The sequence below is a fragment of the Leptopilina boulardi genome, unplaced genomic scaffold (genome assembly GCF_019393585.1).
Source record: "Leptopilina boulardi isolate dan_hultmark-lab unplaced genomic scaffold, ZJU_Lbou_2.1 LbouV2_234, whole genome shotgun sequence".
NCBI lineage: Eukaryota > Metazoa > Arthropoda > Insecta > Hymenoptera > Figitidae > Leptopilina > Leptopilina boulardi.
The window spans coordinates 28,769-44,908 of NW_026137790.1; the positions used below are offsets into that span (position 1 = coordinate 28,769).

At 33.7% G+C, this 16,140-nt stretch overlaps 3 protein-coding genes across 3 annotated transcripts; all 3 read left to right on the forward strand.

Annotated features, from left to right (window-relative positions):
* The first annotated feature begins 1,276 nt into the window (after positions 1-1,276).
* Positions 1,277-2,650, forward strand: LOC127280287 (uncharacterized). Its single transcript, XM_051303193.1, has one exon. It carries the CDS (start codon positions 1,277-1,279, stop codon positions 2,648-2,650), a length of 1,374 nt encoding a protein of 457 aa, XP_051159150.1.
* Positions 2,651-2,770: 120 nt separating this feature from the next.
* LOC127280288 (uncharacterized) lies at positions 2,771-3,663 on the forward strand. Its single transcript, XM_051303194.1, has 2 exons — positions 2,771-2,883; positions 2,955-3,663. Exons 1-2 carry the CDS (start codon positions 2,771-2,773, stop codon positions 3,661-3,663), a joined length of 822 nt encoding a protein of 273 aa, XP_051159151.1.
* A 1,501-nt stretch (positions 3,664-5,164) lies between these two features.
* Positions 5,165-6,118, forward strand: LOC127280289 (uncharacterized). Its single transcript, XM_051303195.1, has one exon. It carries the CDS (start codon positions 5,165-5,167, stop codon positions 6,116-6,118), a length of 954 nt encoding a protein of 317 aa, XP_051159152.1.
* Positions 6,119-16,140: the final 10,022 nt, after the last annotated feature.

A 16,140-nucleotide genomic window follows, 5' to 3' on the forward strand; every position in this document is an offset into this window, starting at 1 on the left:
AGGAAAGCACATAAGTAAGTTGTGAGTAATATTTGATTGCAATACTTTATTATGCTTAAAAACTAATTTGAGTTTCTATTTGAAATCTTAATATAAGAAATTAATATTTTCTTGCATATCATTATACTTTCTTTTCTCTTAATCTCTAATACTCGTTCCTTTCGAATAAATAAGAACAATTTCTAACGGTCCATGTAGGCAAAGGAATTAAGGCCAGGTCCAAGTGAGGCAGCGCCATCTACATTGAAACTAAAATTTTGGAAAATTTTCAACAGCCTTTTCTTTAAAACAAGAAGGTAAAATGCTTTTTCCTTTATGGATAATTGATTATTGGCAAGATATACACCAGCTAAAACTTTTTTTGAGTTATAATAATGAAAAAAATTTCATGTCAATAAATTAAATATGAGCACTTTTTTCACAAAAACTGTAACAGTACTTTCTCAGAAATTACAATAAAAAATGCAATTTCCATTTGGAAAATTAAATAAACGCTAAAAAATAAAGATTTTATGTTAAATTACACAGTGGGACATATGTTTCTTTCGTTAAATATATAAAAATTAAACTTTACAAAGTCATTACGTGAAATAGCAAAATTTGAAATTTGTGTCTCTTTTTATGATTCATCAAAAAATTACAAAAACCAATCTTAAACTTTGATATCTCTGTGAGTGTTATATAAATATTTTCATGTCTGCTATAACATTACACTGTTACAAGAAAATGATTCCGCAAATGAAATGTTAAAACTTTAGATTCCAAAGTAAGTTTGCCCGCAGAGGGACAACTTATGTGCGTCGTATGTAGTCGTATCTGCGAAGTTTTTAGTTTCTGTTTGTCTTTCGTACGCATCATATAGAACCGCTCTGTAAAAATCGCTTTACCTGTTTTATCTCAAATAAGTTAATAAATTCAGTGTTAATTTTACTTTCACTATCTTATTCTCCTTTTTTTCACAAGTCCTTTATGTTAAACTGTTTAAATTCATAACATGGTCCTTCGAGCCGGATTTCTAAAAAGGAGAAAAGAAAGTGAAATCAGTGCTTTGTGTTAAGTGACGCTTAAGGGATTTTTCCTTTATATATTGCATTTTTTTATTCTCTCAAGTGACTTGAATAGTCAAAAAGTACTTTTTTTAAGACTTTATTGTGTTTTTTCCGCAATATTTTGGTGCTATTTTACTTTTTTTCTCAGTATCGAGAACCTTTTTTCATGAAAAATTTTTTTCACTATATTTTACGTAGCGTGGTCGGCCATTTTTCCTGTAACAAACATGGCCACGACTAGTTATGAACGAGTGTTAAGTGACCAAGAAACTCTATTTAACTCTATCAAACAGATTGTTAATCGTGTTTTAAATTACGAAAATCCACCTCGACAACTGTTGTTAGGACGCCTAACAAATTTACAAGATTGCTGGCTGAGGTGTCGACAAAATCATGCCGCTTTACTTGCAAATCCTCCAATAATAGATCCTCCTAATCAAGCCGAAGGAGGAGAGACAACAATTACAATTTATAATTCTGATGAGTTTAATCAGATTGAGGACTTGTATGAGGAGGCCATATACCACATACTTAGCAGTCTTCCTGAGCCACCGCCCATGCCGGTACAAGACCGTTCTCAACCACCAGATCCAGATGCAACGCCACGAGGAGCATCATCATCTGTAAAACTTCCTCGCATTACTATACACACTTTCTCAGGTTCGTATTGTGAGTGGCTCACCTTTAGAGATCTGTTTAAATCTCTTGTAATTGACAACGATCGCTTGTCGGATGCAGAGCGTCTTCATTATCTCAAATCATCTCTTAAAGGTGAGGCATTAATAATTGCTCAAAATCAACCAGGGACAGATGGCAATTTTCAGAATATTTGTGAAAATCTCGAAACTCGTTATAGTAATTCTAAAGTTTTAATATATGAATATTTAAAAAAGATTGTTGAATTGCCACCTGTCACATCAGATTGGTTGAATAATTTAAAAACTATGCGTAACGTTGTTATTACTGCGACATCTGCTTTAAAAAGTCTAAAACGTCCTATCGATGAGGGGAATGATTTGTTAGTTTTTATGTTAATAAACAAGTTAGATAAAATTTCTCGTGATCAGTGGGAATTGTCAATTAGTGAAGAGACAGATCCTCCCTCTCTCGATCAATTTGTTAAATTTCTTGATTCTCGAATTCGCGATTTAGAAGCTACAGTAGATATTAAAAAGCGTCCTGAAAGTAAAAATTCAAATCATTCGCAGTCGGTACTCAAGAAGGTACACACGCATCAAAACTCAACAAAGTTTGTATGTCCAATGTGTAACAGAGAACATAACCTCTATGCTTGTTCTGTATTTAAAGAAAAAACAATTGATGAACGTTCTGAATATTTAAAGGCTAATTCACGATGCTTCAACTGTTTAGGTAAGCATAATCGCAATTTATGTCAGAGCCGAAAATTTTGTAATATTTGTAAAAAGCCTCATCATTCTTTATTGCATCGCGATAATAAAAATTTGTCACAAAGTCGCGAATTAAAAACTGATCATAGCGTTTCAGAATCAAATCAAGTGTCTGATGATGTGGCGATTTCATCGCATTTGAACTCGTCTAAAAATACCGCACTACTGTTCTGTTGGGAACCGCTCGAGTGATGGTTGAGGCGCCTGATGGCCGCCGCGTTCATGTCCGCGCTCTTCTTGACCAAGGGTCAGAAGCTACGTTTTTGTCCGAATTAATTGCTCAATTATTACGTCTTCCACGCAAAAATACGAATGTTACAGTGTCCGGTTTGGGAGGAAGTTGTACGAATAAAATCCTTCATTCCGTTCCTATCACTATTTAAACGATTAAACCTTGTTCAACCACGCTCCAAACTCAAGCATTCGTACTTCCAAAAATCACTGCATATGTTCCAGCTGAATTTACCCTTTTAGAAATTCCTGAAAATCTTTAAAGTCTCGAACTTGCCGATCTAAATCCATGGGAAAGTGACCGGATCGATTTGCTGATTGGAGCCGATCTGTACGCTCAATTGCTCAAACCTGAGATTTGTCCTGGACCACGTGGAGATCTCGTTGCTCAGTCAACTATATTTGGTTGGATCTTATCAGGACCACTACAAGGATCTCCTCTTCAAAGTTATCACATTAATGTCCACTTTTCCATGGAAACCCGAGTTGACGAAAGCTTGCGTCAATTTTGGGAATTGAAAGAGATACCAGCAGTGAATTTAATGACAAAAAAAGAAATTGAATGTGAGCATCATTTTATGGAGACACATTCTAGAGACTTAAATGGAAAATATGTAGTTCAATTACCTTTTGATGATTCCCCCTCGAAATTAGGTGACTCTTATAACATAGCTCTCAATTCGTTGTGTAGAATAGAAAAAAGATTTACTCGTGATCCTCTGCTTGCTGAAAATTATCGTGATTTTCTAGGAAAGTATCAAGAGATGGGACATATGACTCCAGTTGACGTTGACCAGACTGATTCATCTCGTGTCTTTATTCCGCACCACCCTGTCGTTCGCGAAAGTAGCCAAACAACGAAAGTTAGAGTCGTCTTTAATGCTTCGAGTCCAACGTCCAACAAAACCTCGATTAATGACATTTTACACATCGGTCCAAAATTACAAACAGATATTTGCTCCATCATTTTATGATGGCGTCAATTTGAATTCGTGTTGTGTGCTGATATTGCTAATATGTTTCGCCAGATTCTCATCGATCCTGCCCATCAAAAATATCAATGTATTTTGTGGCGAGAAGCTCCTAAGTGTCCGATCCATGTGTTTGAATTAAATACTGTTACCTACGGAATGGCGTCTTCGCCATATCTTGCCATTCGCGTAATGAGACAGTTGGCACATGACGAAAAGGACAATTTTCCTTTAGCTGTTTCCGTGCTTTTGGAGCAAACCTACGTTGATGACGTTTTTCTTGGAGGATCGGATAAAACCTCCACACTCAAGGTGAGAGATCAAGTCATTAATATGACAAATGCTGGGGGATTCCCATTACGGAAATGGTTTAGTAATTCTCTTGATTTACTAGACGGATTGGATTCTGCTGATCATGGTTTAGCAGTTGAGATCCCTTTTGACGATTCTTCAGGTTTCAAAGTCATCGGAATTTTTTGGAAACCGTCAGATGATGCCTTTCACTTCAAAACTTGTGAAATTCCTGAAGAACTTGCAACAAAAAGATCAATACTCTCGGCTACCGCGAAAATATTCGACCCAATGGGTTGGATTTCGCCTGTGACAATTATTGCAAAAATTCTTTTGCAAAAACTCTGGCTTCGAAAGCTAGACTGGGACGATTCTCTTTCCTCGGACTTGCTTAAAGATTGGAATCAATTTCGATCTTCATTGTCGGCCTTGTCAAATCTTTCAGTTCCAAGATGGACGCATAATTCTTCTGATGCAGTCTCGATACAAATCCATGGCTGCGTCGAGTGTCGCATATTCTGCAGTCGTATACTCTCGAATTCGGTCCGCTTCAGGTGATGTTTTAGTCAGTCTCCTCATGTCCAAAACAAAAGTTGCTCCGCTCAAGACAATAAGCATCCCACGACTCGAATTATGTGCCGCAAGCTTTTTGTCTAAATTAATTCATTTTGTTATTGATTCTCTCGGTTTAATGAATTCTCAAGTTTTTTGCTGGACAGACTCTACAATTGTTCTCAGTTGGCTTCAGAAGCAACCAACTTCCTGGACTACTTTCGTTGCAAATCGTGTGTCAGGTATTTTAACGGAGTTGCCTGCAGCTACGTGGAATCATGTTCCTTCCAAGCAAAATCCCGCGGATTGTGCCTCACGTGGCCTCTCAGCGGAGGACTTGTCAACCTTTTCCCTTTGGTGGGAGGGTCCCACTTGGCTGCGAGATTCACCGGAGACATGGCCTCGACTTAGATTGGGCGGACGACTACGCTAGTCTAAGTTATTGACTTACCAAAACCCACCAGATATTCTACCTAATCATCCGATTTCCTTTTTAATTTTGACACAATTGCACAAAAATTTATTACACGGGGGAGTTCAGTTGACTCTTTATATTGCTCGCACTCAATATTGGATTATTGGTGCGCGAAATCTCATTAAAGAAATTATCAGGAAATGTGTCACTTGCGTGAGAGACAAAGCGCGTGTTGAAAACCAACTTATGGGAGATTTACCTAGTGCTAGAGTATCTCCTTCTCGTCCTTTCTCTCATACCGAAATTGATTACGCGGGTCCATTTTTGGTCCGCTCTAGTTCGGGTCGCGGAACCAAGTCACATAAGGCTTGGATCGCTGTTTTTGTTTGTTTTTCTGTTAAAGCCATACATTTGGAGCTTGTTGACGATTATACGTCAGCTGCTTTTCTCGCAGCTTTGAGACGCTTTACCTCACGTCGAGGTTTGCCAACAGATCTTTATAGTGACAATGGCACGAATTTTCGCGGTGCTGATCGCGAATTGTCACATACATTTAAGCTCATTATGAAAGATCCGACGATTGCTTCTCACATGGCCTCAGACGGAATCACGTGGCACTTCATGCCTCCGTCTGCGCCGCATTTTGGAGGTCTGTGGGAAGCTGGCGTGAAAAATGTAAAATTTCATTTGCGTACATTATTATCAAACGCTACACCGACTTCCGAAGAATTAACGACTTTACTTTGTCAAATCGAATGCTGCTTAAATTCTCGACCTATTGTTCAACTAAACGAAGATCCAGAGAGTTGCGAAGCATTAACTCCTGGACATTTTTTAATCGGATCTGCGTTAAAAACTGTACCTGCGATATCTGTTCTGGATCTACCTGAGAACCACTTGTCGCGTTGGCAGTTTTATAAACGTGTCTTAGAACAGTTTTGGCGCTCATGGTCCAAAGATTATTTACAGTCACTGCAACAGCGAACAAAGTGGTTGTCAGAGCGAGTTAATTTGAAAATTAACGATGTTGTTTTACTACGAAATCCTAATCTCCCACCCGCTAAATGGGAATTAGGACGTGTCATTAAATCTATTCCCGGTCAAGACGGTAACGTTAGAGTCGTTCAAGTAAAGACGAGTGCGTCTGAATTTACTCGTCCAATCACACAATTAGTTCGATTACCGTGCAACTATTCATAATATTTGTAACCTAATACGTATTCTTGTAATTTCGACAATTAGTTTTAAGTTCGTACCTTTTGTTCTATTGTGACCATTGCAATCTTAAAATAAGCTCGCAAGGTAGGCGGTATGTTTACGATTTCATCGCATTTCATTTACTTTTATTTTAAATTTTATTTCGCGGTCTTTTTAAATCAAGGATGATTCCTTAGTTTGCCCGCAGAGGGACAACTTGTGTGCGTCGTATGTAGTGGTATCTGCGAAGTTTTTAGTTTCTGTTTGTCTTTCGTACGCATCATATAGAACCGCTCTGTAAAAATCGCTTTACCTGTTTTAATTCAAATAAGTTAATAAATTCAGTATTAATTTTACTTTAACTAACTAATGTGATTTTTAAAGGAACTACTATGTTATTTCTTAAACGAAATGTAACATCTGGAGTACCCAAAGCATGCAGTGGATGAGTTCACTGAAATTTACTATCCAATGAGTGTTCTGTTACAAGATTTATGTGTCAGATACTTTTATTTAATTTTAGTGCTAAAAAAAATAGGTCATAATCATTTAATAAGTTTTTTTTACAAATATAAGGAGATATAACGTTAAATTACATAGCGTGACAATTGTTCCTTTTGTTCATTATATATAAATTCAACTTTACAAAGTCATTACGTGAAATGGCAAGACTGGAAATTTGTGTCTCTTTTTATGATTCATCAAAAAATTGCAAAACCCAATAATCTTAAACTTTCGTATCTCTGTGAGTGTTATATAAATATTTTCATGTCTGCTATAATATTACACTGTTACAAGAAAATGATTCCGCAAATGAAAAGTTAAAACTTTAGGTCCCAAAGTAAGTAGTAGATCAGTTCGATGGAATCATTTATCCAGAAAGTTCTCAGTTCGGACTTCTCTATTTCTCAACCTAATCATTGTAGTTTAACAGAGAAGAAGAATGTTTAAATTTTGATTCCGTAGATGAAATGAAAATTCTTGGGTACCGAAATAATGTAGTAGATTAGTTCGATGGAATCATTTATCCAGAAAGTTCTCAGTTCGAATTTCTCTATTTCTCAACCTAATTGATGTGATTTTTAAAGGAACATCTATGTTACTATGTTATTTCTTAAACGAAATGTAACATCTGGAGTACCCAAAGCATGCAGTGGATGAGTTCACTGAAATTTACTATCCAATGAGTGTTCTGTTACAAGATTTATGTGTCAGATACTTTTATTTAATTTTAGTGCTAAAAAAAATAGGTCATAATCATTTAATAAGTTTTTTTTACAAATATCAGGATATTTTATGTTAAATTACATAGTTGGACAATTGTTACTTTCGGTAATTATATATAAATTCAACATTACAAAGTCATTATGTGAAATAGCAAAATTTAAAATTTGTGTCTCTTTTTATGATTCATCAAAAAATTACAAACACCAATCTTAAACTTTCGTATCTCTGTGAGTGTTATATAAATATTTTCATGTCTGCTATAATATTACACTGTAACAAGAAAATGATTCCGCAAATGAAAAGTTAAAACTTTAGATCCCAAAGTAAGTAGTAGATTAGTTCAATAGAATCATTTATCCAGAAAGATCTAAGTTCGGACTTCTCTATTTCTCAACCTAATTATGTAGTTTAACACAGAAGAAGAATGTTTAAATTTTGATTCCGTATATGAAATGAAAAACCTTGGGTACCGAAATAATGTAGTAGATTAGTTCGATGGAATCATTTATCAAGAAAGTTCTCAGTTCCAATTTCTCTATTTCTCAACCTAATTGATGTGATTTTCAAAGGAAAAAGTATGTTAAAATGTTATTTCTTAAACAAAATGTAACATCTGGAGTACCCAAAGCATGCAGTGGATCAGTTCAATGAAATTTACTATCAAATGAGTGTTCTGTTACAAGATTTATGTGTCAGATTACATTATTTAATTTTAGTGCTAAAAAAATTGGTCATAATCATTTAAAAAGTTTTTTAAAAATATAAGGAGACTTTATGTTAATTTACACAGTGGGACATATGTTTCTTTCGTTAACTATATAAAAGTTAAACTTTACAAAGTCATTATGTGAAATAGCAAAATTTGAAATTTGTGTCTCTTTTTATGATTCATCAAAAAATAGCAAAACCCAATAATCTTAAACTTTGGTTTCTCTGTGAATGTTATATAAATATTTTCTTTACTGCTATAACATTACACTGTTACAAGAAAATGATTCCGCAAATGAAAAGTTAAAACTTTAGGTCCCAAAGTAAGTAGTAGATCAGTTCAATAGAATCATTTTTGCAGAAAGTTCTGAGTTCGGACTTCTCTATTTTTCAACCTAATTATGTAGTTTAACAGAGAAGAAGAATGTTTAAATTTTGATTCCGTATATGAAATGAAAAATCTTGGGTACCGAAATAATGTAGTAGATTAGTTCGATGGAATCATTTATCCAGAAAGTTCTCAGTTCGAATTTCTCTATTTCTCAACCTAATTGATGTGATTTTTAAATGAACAAGTATGTTACTATGATAATTATTAAACGAAATGTAACATCTGGAGTACCCTAAAAATGCAGTGGATGAGTTCAATGAAAGTTACTATCCAATGAGTGTTCTGTTATAAGATTTTTAAGTCAGATTCTTTTATTTAATTTTAGTGCTAAAAAAATAAGTCATAATCATTTACTAAGTTTTTTACAAATATAAGGATATTTTATGTAAAATTACATAGTGCGACAATTGTTACTTTCGTTAATTATATATAAATTAAACTTTACAAAGTCATTACGTGAAATAGCAAAATTTGTAATTTGTGTCTCTTTTTATGATTCATTAAAAAATTACAAACACCAATCTTAAACTTTCGTATCTCTGTGAGTGTTATATAAATATTTTCATGTCTGCTATAATATTACACTGTTACAAGAAAATGATTCCGTATATGAAGTGTAAAACCTTGGGAACCGCAATAATGCAGTAGATTAGTTCGATGGAATCATTTATCCAGAAAGTTCTCATTTCCAAATTCTCTATTTCTCAACCTAATTAATGTGATTTTTAAAGGAAAAACTATGTTACTATGTTATTACTTAAACGAAATGTAACATCTGGAGTACTCAAACCATGCAGTGGTTGAGTTCACTGAAATTTACTATTTAATGAGTGTTCTGTTACAAGATTTATGTGTCAGATTCTTTTATTTAATTTTAGTGATAAAAAAATAGGTCATAATCATTTACTAAGATTTTTACAAATATAAGGATATTTTATGTTAAATTACATAGTTGGACAATTGTTACTTTCGTTAATTATATATAAATTCAACATTACAAAGTCATTATGTGAAATAGCAAAATTTGAAATTTGTGTCTATTTTTATGATTCATCAAAACATTGCAAAACCCAATAATCTTAAACTTTGGTTTCTCTGTAAATGTTATATAAATATTTTCTTTGCTGCTATAACATTACACTGTTACAAGAAAATGATTCCACAAATGAAAAGTTAAAACTTTAGATCCCAAAGTATGTAGTAGATCAGTTCAATAGAATCATATATCCAGAAAGTCCTAATTTCGGACTTCCTTATTTCTCAACCTTATTATTGTAGTTTAACAGAGAAGTAGAATGTTTAAATTTTGATTCCGTATATGAAATGAAAAATCTTGGGTAAATGTTATATAAATATTTTCTTTTCTGCCAAAACATTACACTGTTACAAGAAAATGATTGCGCAAATGAAAAGTTAAAACTTTAGATCACAAACTTAAGTAGTAGATCAGTTCAATACAATCATTTATCCCGAAAGTTCTCAGTTCAAAGTTCTCTATTTCTCAACCTAATTACGTAGTTTAACAGAGAAGATGAATGTTTAAATTTTGATTCAGTATATGAAATGAAAAATCTTGGGTACCGAAATAATGTAGTAGATTAGTTCGATGGAATCATTTATCCAGAAAGTTCTCAGTTCGAATTTCTCTATTTCTCAACCTAATTGATGTGATTTTCAAAGGAACAAGTATGTTACTATGTTATTTCTTAAACGAAATGTAACATCAGGAGTACCTAAAGAAGGCAGTGGATGAGTTCAATGAAATTTACTATCCAATGAGTGTTATGTTACAAGATTTATGTGTCAGATTCCTTTATTTAATTTAGTGCTAAAAAAGTAGGTCATAATCATTTACTAAGTTTTTTAAAAATATAAGGAGATTTTATGTTAAATTACATAGTGCGACAATTGTTACTTTCGTTAATTATATATAAATTAAACTTTGCAAAGTCATTATGTGAAATAGCAAAATTTGAATTTTGTGTCTCTTTTTATGATTCATCAAAAAATTGCAAAACCCAATAATTTTAAACTTTGGTTTCTCTGTGAATGTTATATAAATATTTTCTTTACTGCTATAACATTACACTGTTACAAGAAAATGATTCTGCAAATGAAAAGTTAAAACTTTAGATCCCAAAGTATGTAGTAGATCAGTTCAATAGAATCATTTATTCAGAAAGTCCTAATTTCGGACTTCCTTATTTCTCAACCTAATTATTGTAGTTTAACGGAGAAGTAGAATGTTTAAATTTTGATTCCGTATATGAAATGAAAAATCTTGGGTGAATGTTATATAAATATTTTCTTTTCTGCCAAAACATTACACTGTTACAAGAAAATTATTGCGCAAATGAAAAGTTAAAACTTTAGATCCGAAACTTAAGTAGTAGATCAGTTCATAAGAATCATTTATCCAGAAAGTTCTAAGTTCGGACTTCTCTATTTCTCAACCTAATTATGTAGTTTATCAGAGAAGAAGAATGTTTAAATTTTGATTCTGTATATGAAATGAAAAATCTTGGGTACCGAAATAATGTAGTAGATTAGTTCGATGGGAGCATTTATCCAGAAAGTTCTCAGTTCGAATTTCTCTATTTCTCAACCTAATGGATGTGATTTTCAAAGGAACAAGTATGTTACTATGTTATTTCTTAAACGAAATGTAACATCTGGAGTACCTAAAGAATGCAGTGGATGAGTTCAATGAAATTTACTATCCAATGAGTGTAATGTTACAAGATTTATGTAATTTATGTAAGATTCCTTCATTTAATTTTAGTGCTAAAAAAATAGGTCATAATCATTTAATAAGTTTTTTACAATTACTTTATGTACTTTTTTATGCGTTCCAATGATAAATGCAATTTCAATTTATTGCAAGTTAATAAAAACTTTAAATTCAGTAAAATATACTGCATTAATTTATTTAAAATTTCGAGATAAATCTATGTTATTCACATCTGTTTTTATCTAAGTAAAAATTTGTCCTCGATGCCGAAATAGAATTCTTGAATATTTTGGATCTTTGTACCCTAAAAAATTAAACACTATAAATTATTTAAAGAAAAATTTCTATTCTCCAAAGTTGGGATGACCCTTTCCTGATTATCTGTGATGAAATAAGTTTTTAAATTACCATCATTGCAAACAATTTTTCTACCACATAAGGCACAAATTTTTTTTCTATTCTCATCATGACAACACGCGGGATTTAACTTGTAGTAACGAGTCTTTTTTAAATAGATTAAAAGTATATCAACTACATCTATAAAACTTTGAATTACTTTTAGCCAACTTTTTATAATATATGTTTTTACACGATACAAATACAAATTACACTAGTAATTTCAAGTGATCTGTACATTGTAATGAAGCAATTTTTTATTATAATGCATAAAGTAAACAATAAATTCATAAATAATTATGCAGGAGGATCGGTTACGATTTTGAAGATTTGTTTATTTAGTGTACAAAGATTTAAAATATTCAATAGTTTTTTTCGGCATGGCGGACCAACTTTTTCTTCATTAAAGACAGTTGTGTATGGTATGAACATGACAGGTGCGCTTTGATGAACAATGATGCTGATTAAAAAATTGCCAACGTTGTTCTAGAACGAAATCTATTTTACCGTTTTTTACACACCTTTCCTGAACAAATTTAAGAGTCTTTAAATTGGTTTATTCTAACGGCGAATCTGCGAGCAGTACATGATCATCTGCGTAGCCTATCATCATAATTTCTGTAAAATGATCCCTACATCCATTTTCATAAAAATAGTCTTCCATATAGCTTATAAAAAAAAGTAAAAGAAGAGAACTAAGAATTAAATTGAAATTCCTGTGGAACTTCTTACGTATCGTTAATTCTATAACACCGTTAACAGTCTAAATCCGTGTGTAAGCTTAACAATAAAAATTAATTAATATTTTTATCAATTTGTGACTAAAATTTAGATAATTGTTTGCAAAGGAAACTGAAAAAAGGCTCCTTTGAGGTTGTCGACGGCAAGCCTTAAAATTGCTTTCTTGCCACGTGGTGTAATAAATATTGGGCAGGTTGATAGTAAAAGTAAAGATTAAATTTAAACTGATAAATTATTATATCAATATTAGGTTTCTATACAAAAATTCTTTTCTTTGCTAATTTAGGCGCAAAGGTTCAAATATACATTTCTCCAATTTTACCATAATTTTCTCCATTCAATCATACATGCGACGCAACATGGCGCCCCTCTAGAACAACACGTTTGAAATAAAACAATTAAGTACATGGAAAAACCAAGTGTTCAGCGGAGGAGAGGCAAGTTTTTCTCTTTTAACAAAACCAAACTTCCAATCTTTACGTTCATATTTTTTCCGGTATACCACTTACTCTTAACGTTCAATTCTTTCAAATATTCGTTTTTCCATCACTTCCAAAAATCGACTTTCATTTTTTGCATATGTTGCCATGATAATAAGCGATTTACAGGCAATTGCGAAAAATCATTTGCGCAGACAAAGGCTTGCCTATTAAAAAGTGACCCGGAGTCAAAACGTGGAGGTCGTTAGGATCTCTCGACATAGGTGTTAAAGGTTTTGAGTAGAGTATCGCTTCAATTTCGTACATATATGTGGTTAATTCTTCAAAATTGAACAACCTTCAATTTGTTCTTCGGAAAGCACTCGTATTATATTTTCGTTATGCGTTTTAGAATTTAATAACTCATGTAGTACCTTCATTTCTCCATTCGCGCCCACAAAGTTAGTCGCATTCTTTGGGTATAGGGATCTTGCTTTACCTCGTCTAGAAAAAAATCGTCTTAAAGCTCCAATAAATGCCTCTGTCGTCAGATCAATTGGTTGGTACCAATTCTATGTGAAGAGCTTTTGTCGACAAACATACAAAGATCGCTGCATAAACCTTAACCTTTCCCCTGTTCCACATTTGTTATTCCTCTACATAGTATCCACAATAGTCGATCCCGACATTTTCAAACGGACAATTGACAGATACTCGTACCTTAGGCAATTCTCTTATCAAAAAATTGCATGATCTAGGTTTGGCTCTAAAACATTTAATACAAGAATTATTTAATTTTCTCACAACAGCTGTACCATAAACATTCGAATATTTTTGTCGCAACTCAAACAAGGTAGCGTTCACTCCACAATGCATATATTTCTTCATGATAGTCACGGACAAGGACATCAGTCACATCCAAGGTTTTAATTGGATAGCTTGGCCAAGTTGACTCCTCTTTTTGCAACCAAGCTGGTACCTCTCTCCAGATGTCGTTCTCTATGAAATTACATGGCAATTGGCCTCTAGAGATGAAATTGACAGGATTGTCCCATGTTGGTACGTTCCTCCAATCTTTCGGTTTTGTAATTTATTAAATTTCACTAAAACGATTAGCTACAAACGTTTTAAGGTATGTGGAGATGTATTAATCCAATTCAACGGGATTGTTGAATCAGACCAGAAAACCACTTTATTGACGATTAGTTTTAATGTTTCCTCCGTCACTTTGCCAACATATGTGCTGCACATAATTTTTACACCTCTTGGAATGTTCCAATCATTAATTAGACTCAATTGATCTCAATACTCCAGCTGCGCAGACTCCAACTCAGGAGAGACGGGATCATCCCAGTCCAAAGTAAGCTTCCTCGATTCCTGCAGCTTAATTTTTCCAAATACGATCACCGGTGTCAACAATCCCAACGGATCGTAAAATTGAGCTATCTGTGACAGCATGATTCTCTTCGATACTTTTTCTTCATTCTCACGCAAGTTGACTTCAAAATACAAGTTATCTTCCATGGCATTCTAACACACACCCAGTGTATTGGTATACTTGTCCTGACATATCTGTTATCTAACAAGATTTGAACAATCAGCAATATTTTCGGTAATTCTAGTATCATTTGCGATCCATTTTCACAAACGTGAACCTGTTATCTTTGTGATTTCTATAATCTGATCTTTAAGCTTGATGGTGTCCTAAATGGTCTCCTCTCCAGTCAACAGATCAACAACATAAATATCATTTTGTGGTGAACTTTATTAATCAAATATATCACTCTTGAATTTTTATATCACTTTATTGAATTTTAAATGAAGTTTTAACAATTAGAGAACAAAAATAATTGCTCAGCAAAGCTGACTAAATTTCACACATCTTCTTGCTCTTACGACGTCCACTCTCTCTCTCTCGTCACTCACGCTTGCGCTCTCTATGTTGAGCTTCTAGACTTATATTAAAGGCGATTTGACATTTCTTTCAACTTACCACTAGCAGTTTGGGCTTGTGTAAACCTATTTTGAAACTCAGTCACAAATGTTTGAAAATTTGTCACTATCCAATTTCGACATGTGCCATTTAAAAGCGGTGTCTCTCAAACGCGATTTGGAATCTTGAGCAAACTGAAGATTTTCTTGTTGTAACCGCTGGGAAGTACCATGAGCCTGATGTTTCTCTTGTTCTTTGTTGTAGAGCTTTTCAAGCCTTTTTATTCGATCCTCATAGATTACTTTATCCTCTTCTCTTGACAACTTTTGGCGTTCGATCTCATCTAACACACGTTTCGATTCTTCAGGACTCATTCCCATCTCGGCGTCTTCTGATGCTTGATTCCAAAAATTTTGCATAAAATTCTTCAACTGATTATTATCCATTCAAATTCACCCGACATTGAATCTTCAGCACCAAAAACGACTTCACAAAACGCGACCACGCCTGAATTCTAACCTTAAAGTCACCAATTGTTTTTGTGCTCACTTCTGAATTGTGGTGAACTTTATTAATCAAATATATCACTCCTGAATTTTTATATCACTTTATTGAATTTTGAATTAAATTTTAACGATCAGAAAACAAAAATAATTGCTCAGCAAAGCTGACTAAATTTCACACATCTTCTTGTTCTTACGACGTCTCAAGACTCTGTCAATGGCGTATTGCATCGGCTGCCTTTGGAAAATTAGCACCTTCGTCTTCCGCCAGTTGCTTCAAGCAACGCGTTGCTAAGGAAGGTGCTAACGCAATTCCGTAGGCTATGGTGTTCAGCCGATAGATCCTCAACGGTTAATGCTCGTCGAATCTCTAAAGGATCTTCTGATAAATTCGATCTTCCTACCACACCTAGAACTGACGCAACATTTTTTCAATGTCCACACTCATTACAAAGATGTGATTCCAAAATCGTAAAATCAATTCAAAGTCTCCATCTTGAATTATAGTTTAGTAGTTAAGCTTGATTCCTTAAAAACAGCATGGTGTGGGATGCAATATCCACCTGTGTTCAAACCAGAAATTATCTCCATACGTCCTAACTCCTCAAATTTCTTCATAAACAGTTGATAACGATCGCGTGATTTCAAATCCCGTTTCAACCTTCTTTCTAAAAAAATCGATGTCGTGCTGTTTCGAATGTTAAGCCCAGATTTTTTTGTTTATAAATAAAGGAAAGCGCTACCATATAACTATCCCCATTGTCTCGCTGAATATGCTCCTGAAAATGAGTTTCGCATTTACTTTCCACCTGTGACAGGTGCTTCTTATGCTCAACTTTTACGAACTCCCAAAACCTTTCCAATTGATTTTTAATTGGATCTTTGATCAGATTGCAGGATAATCGCTGATTAGATCCAATGCAGTTACCTTTCCCAGGAACAATCGACCCCAGTCGAGTATTTTGAAGATAGGTCC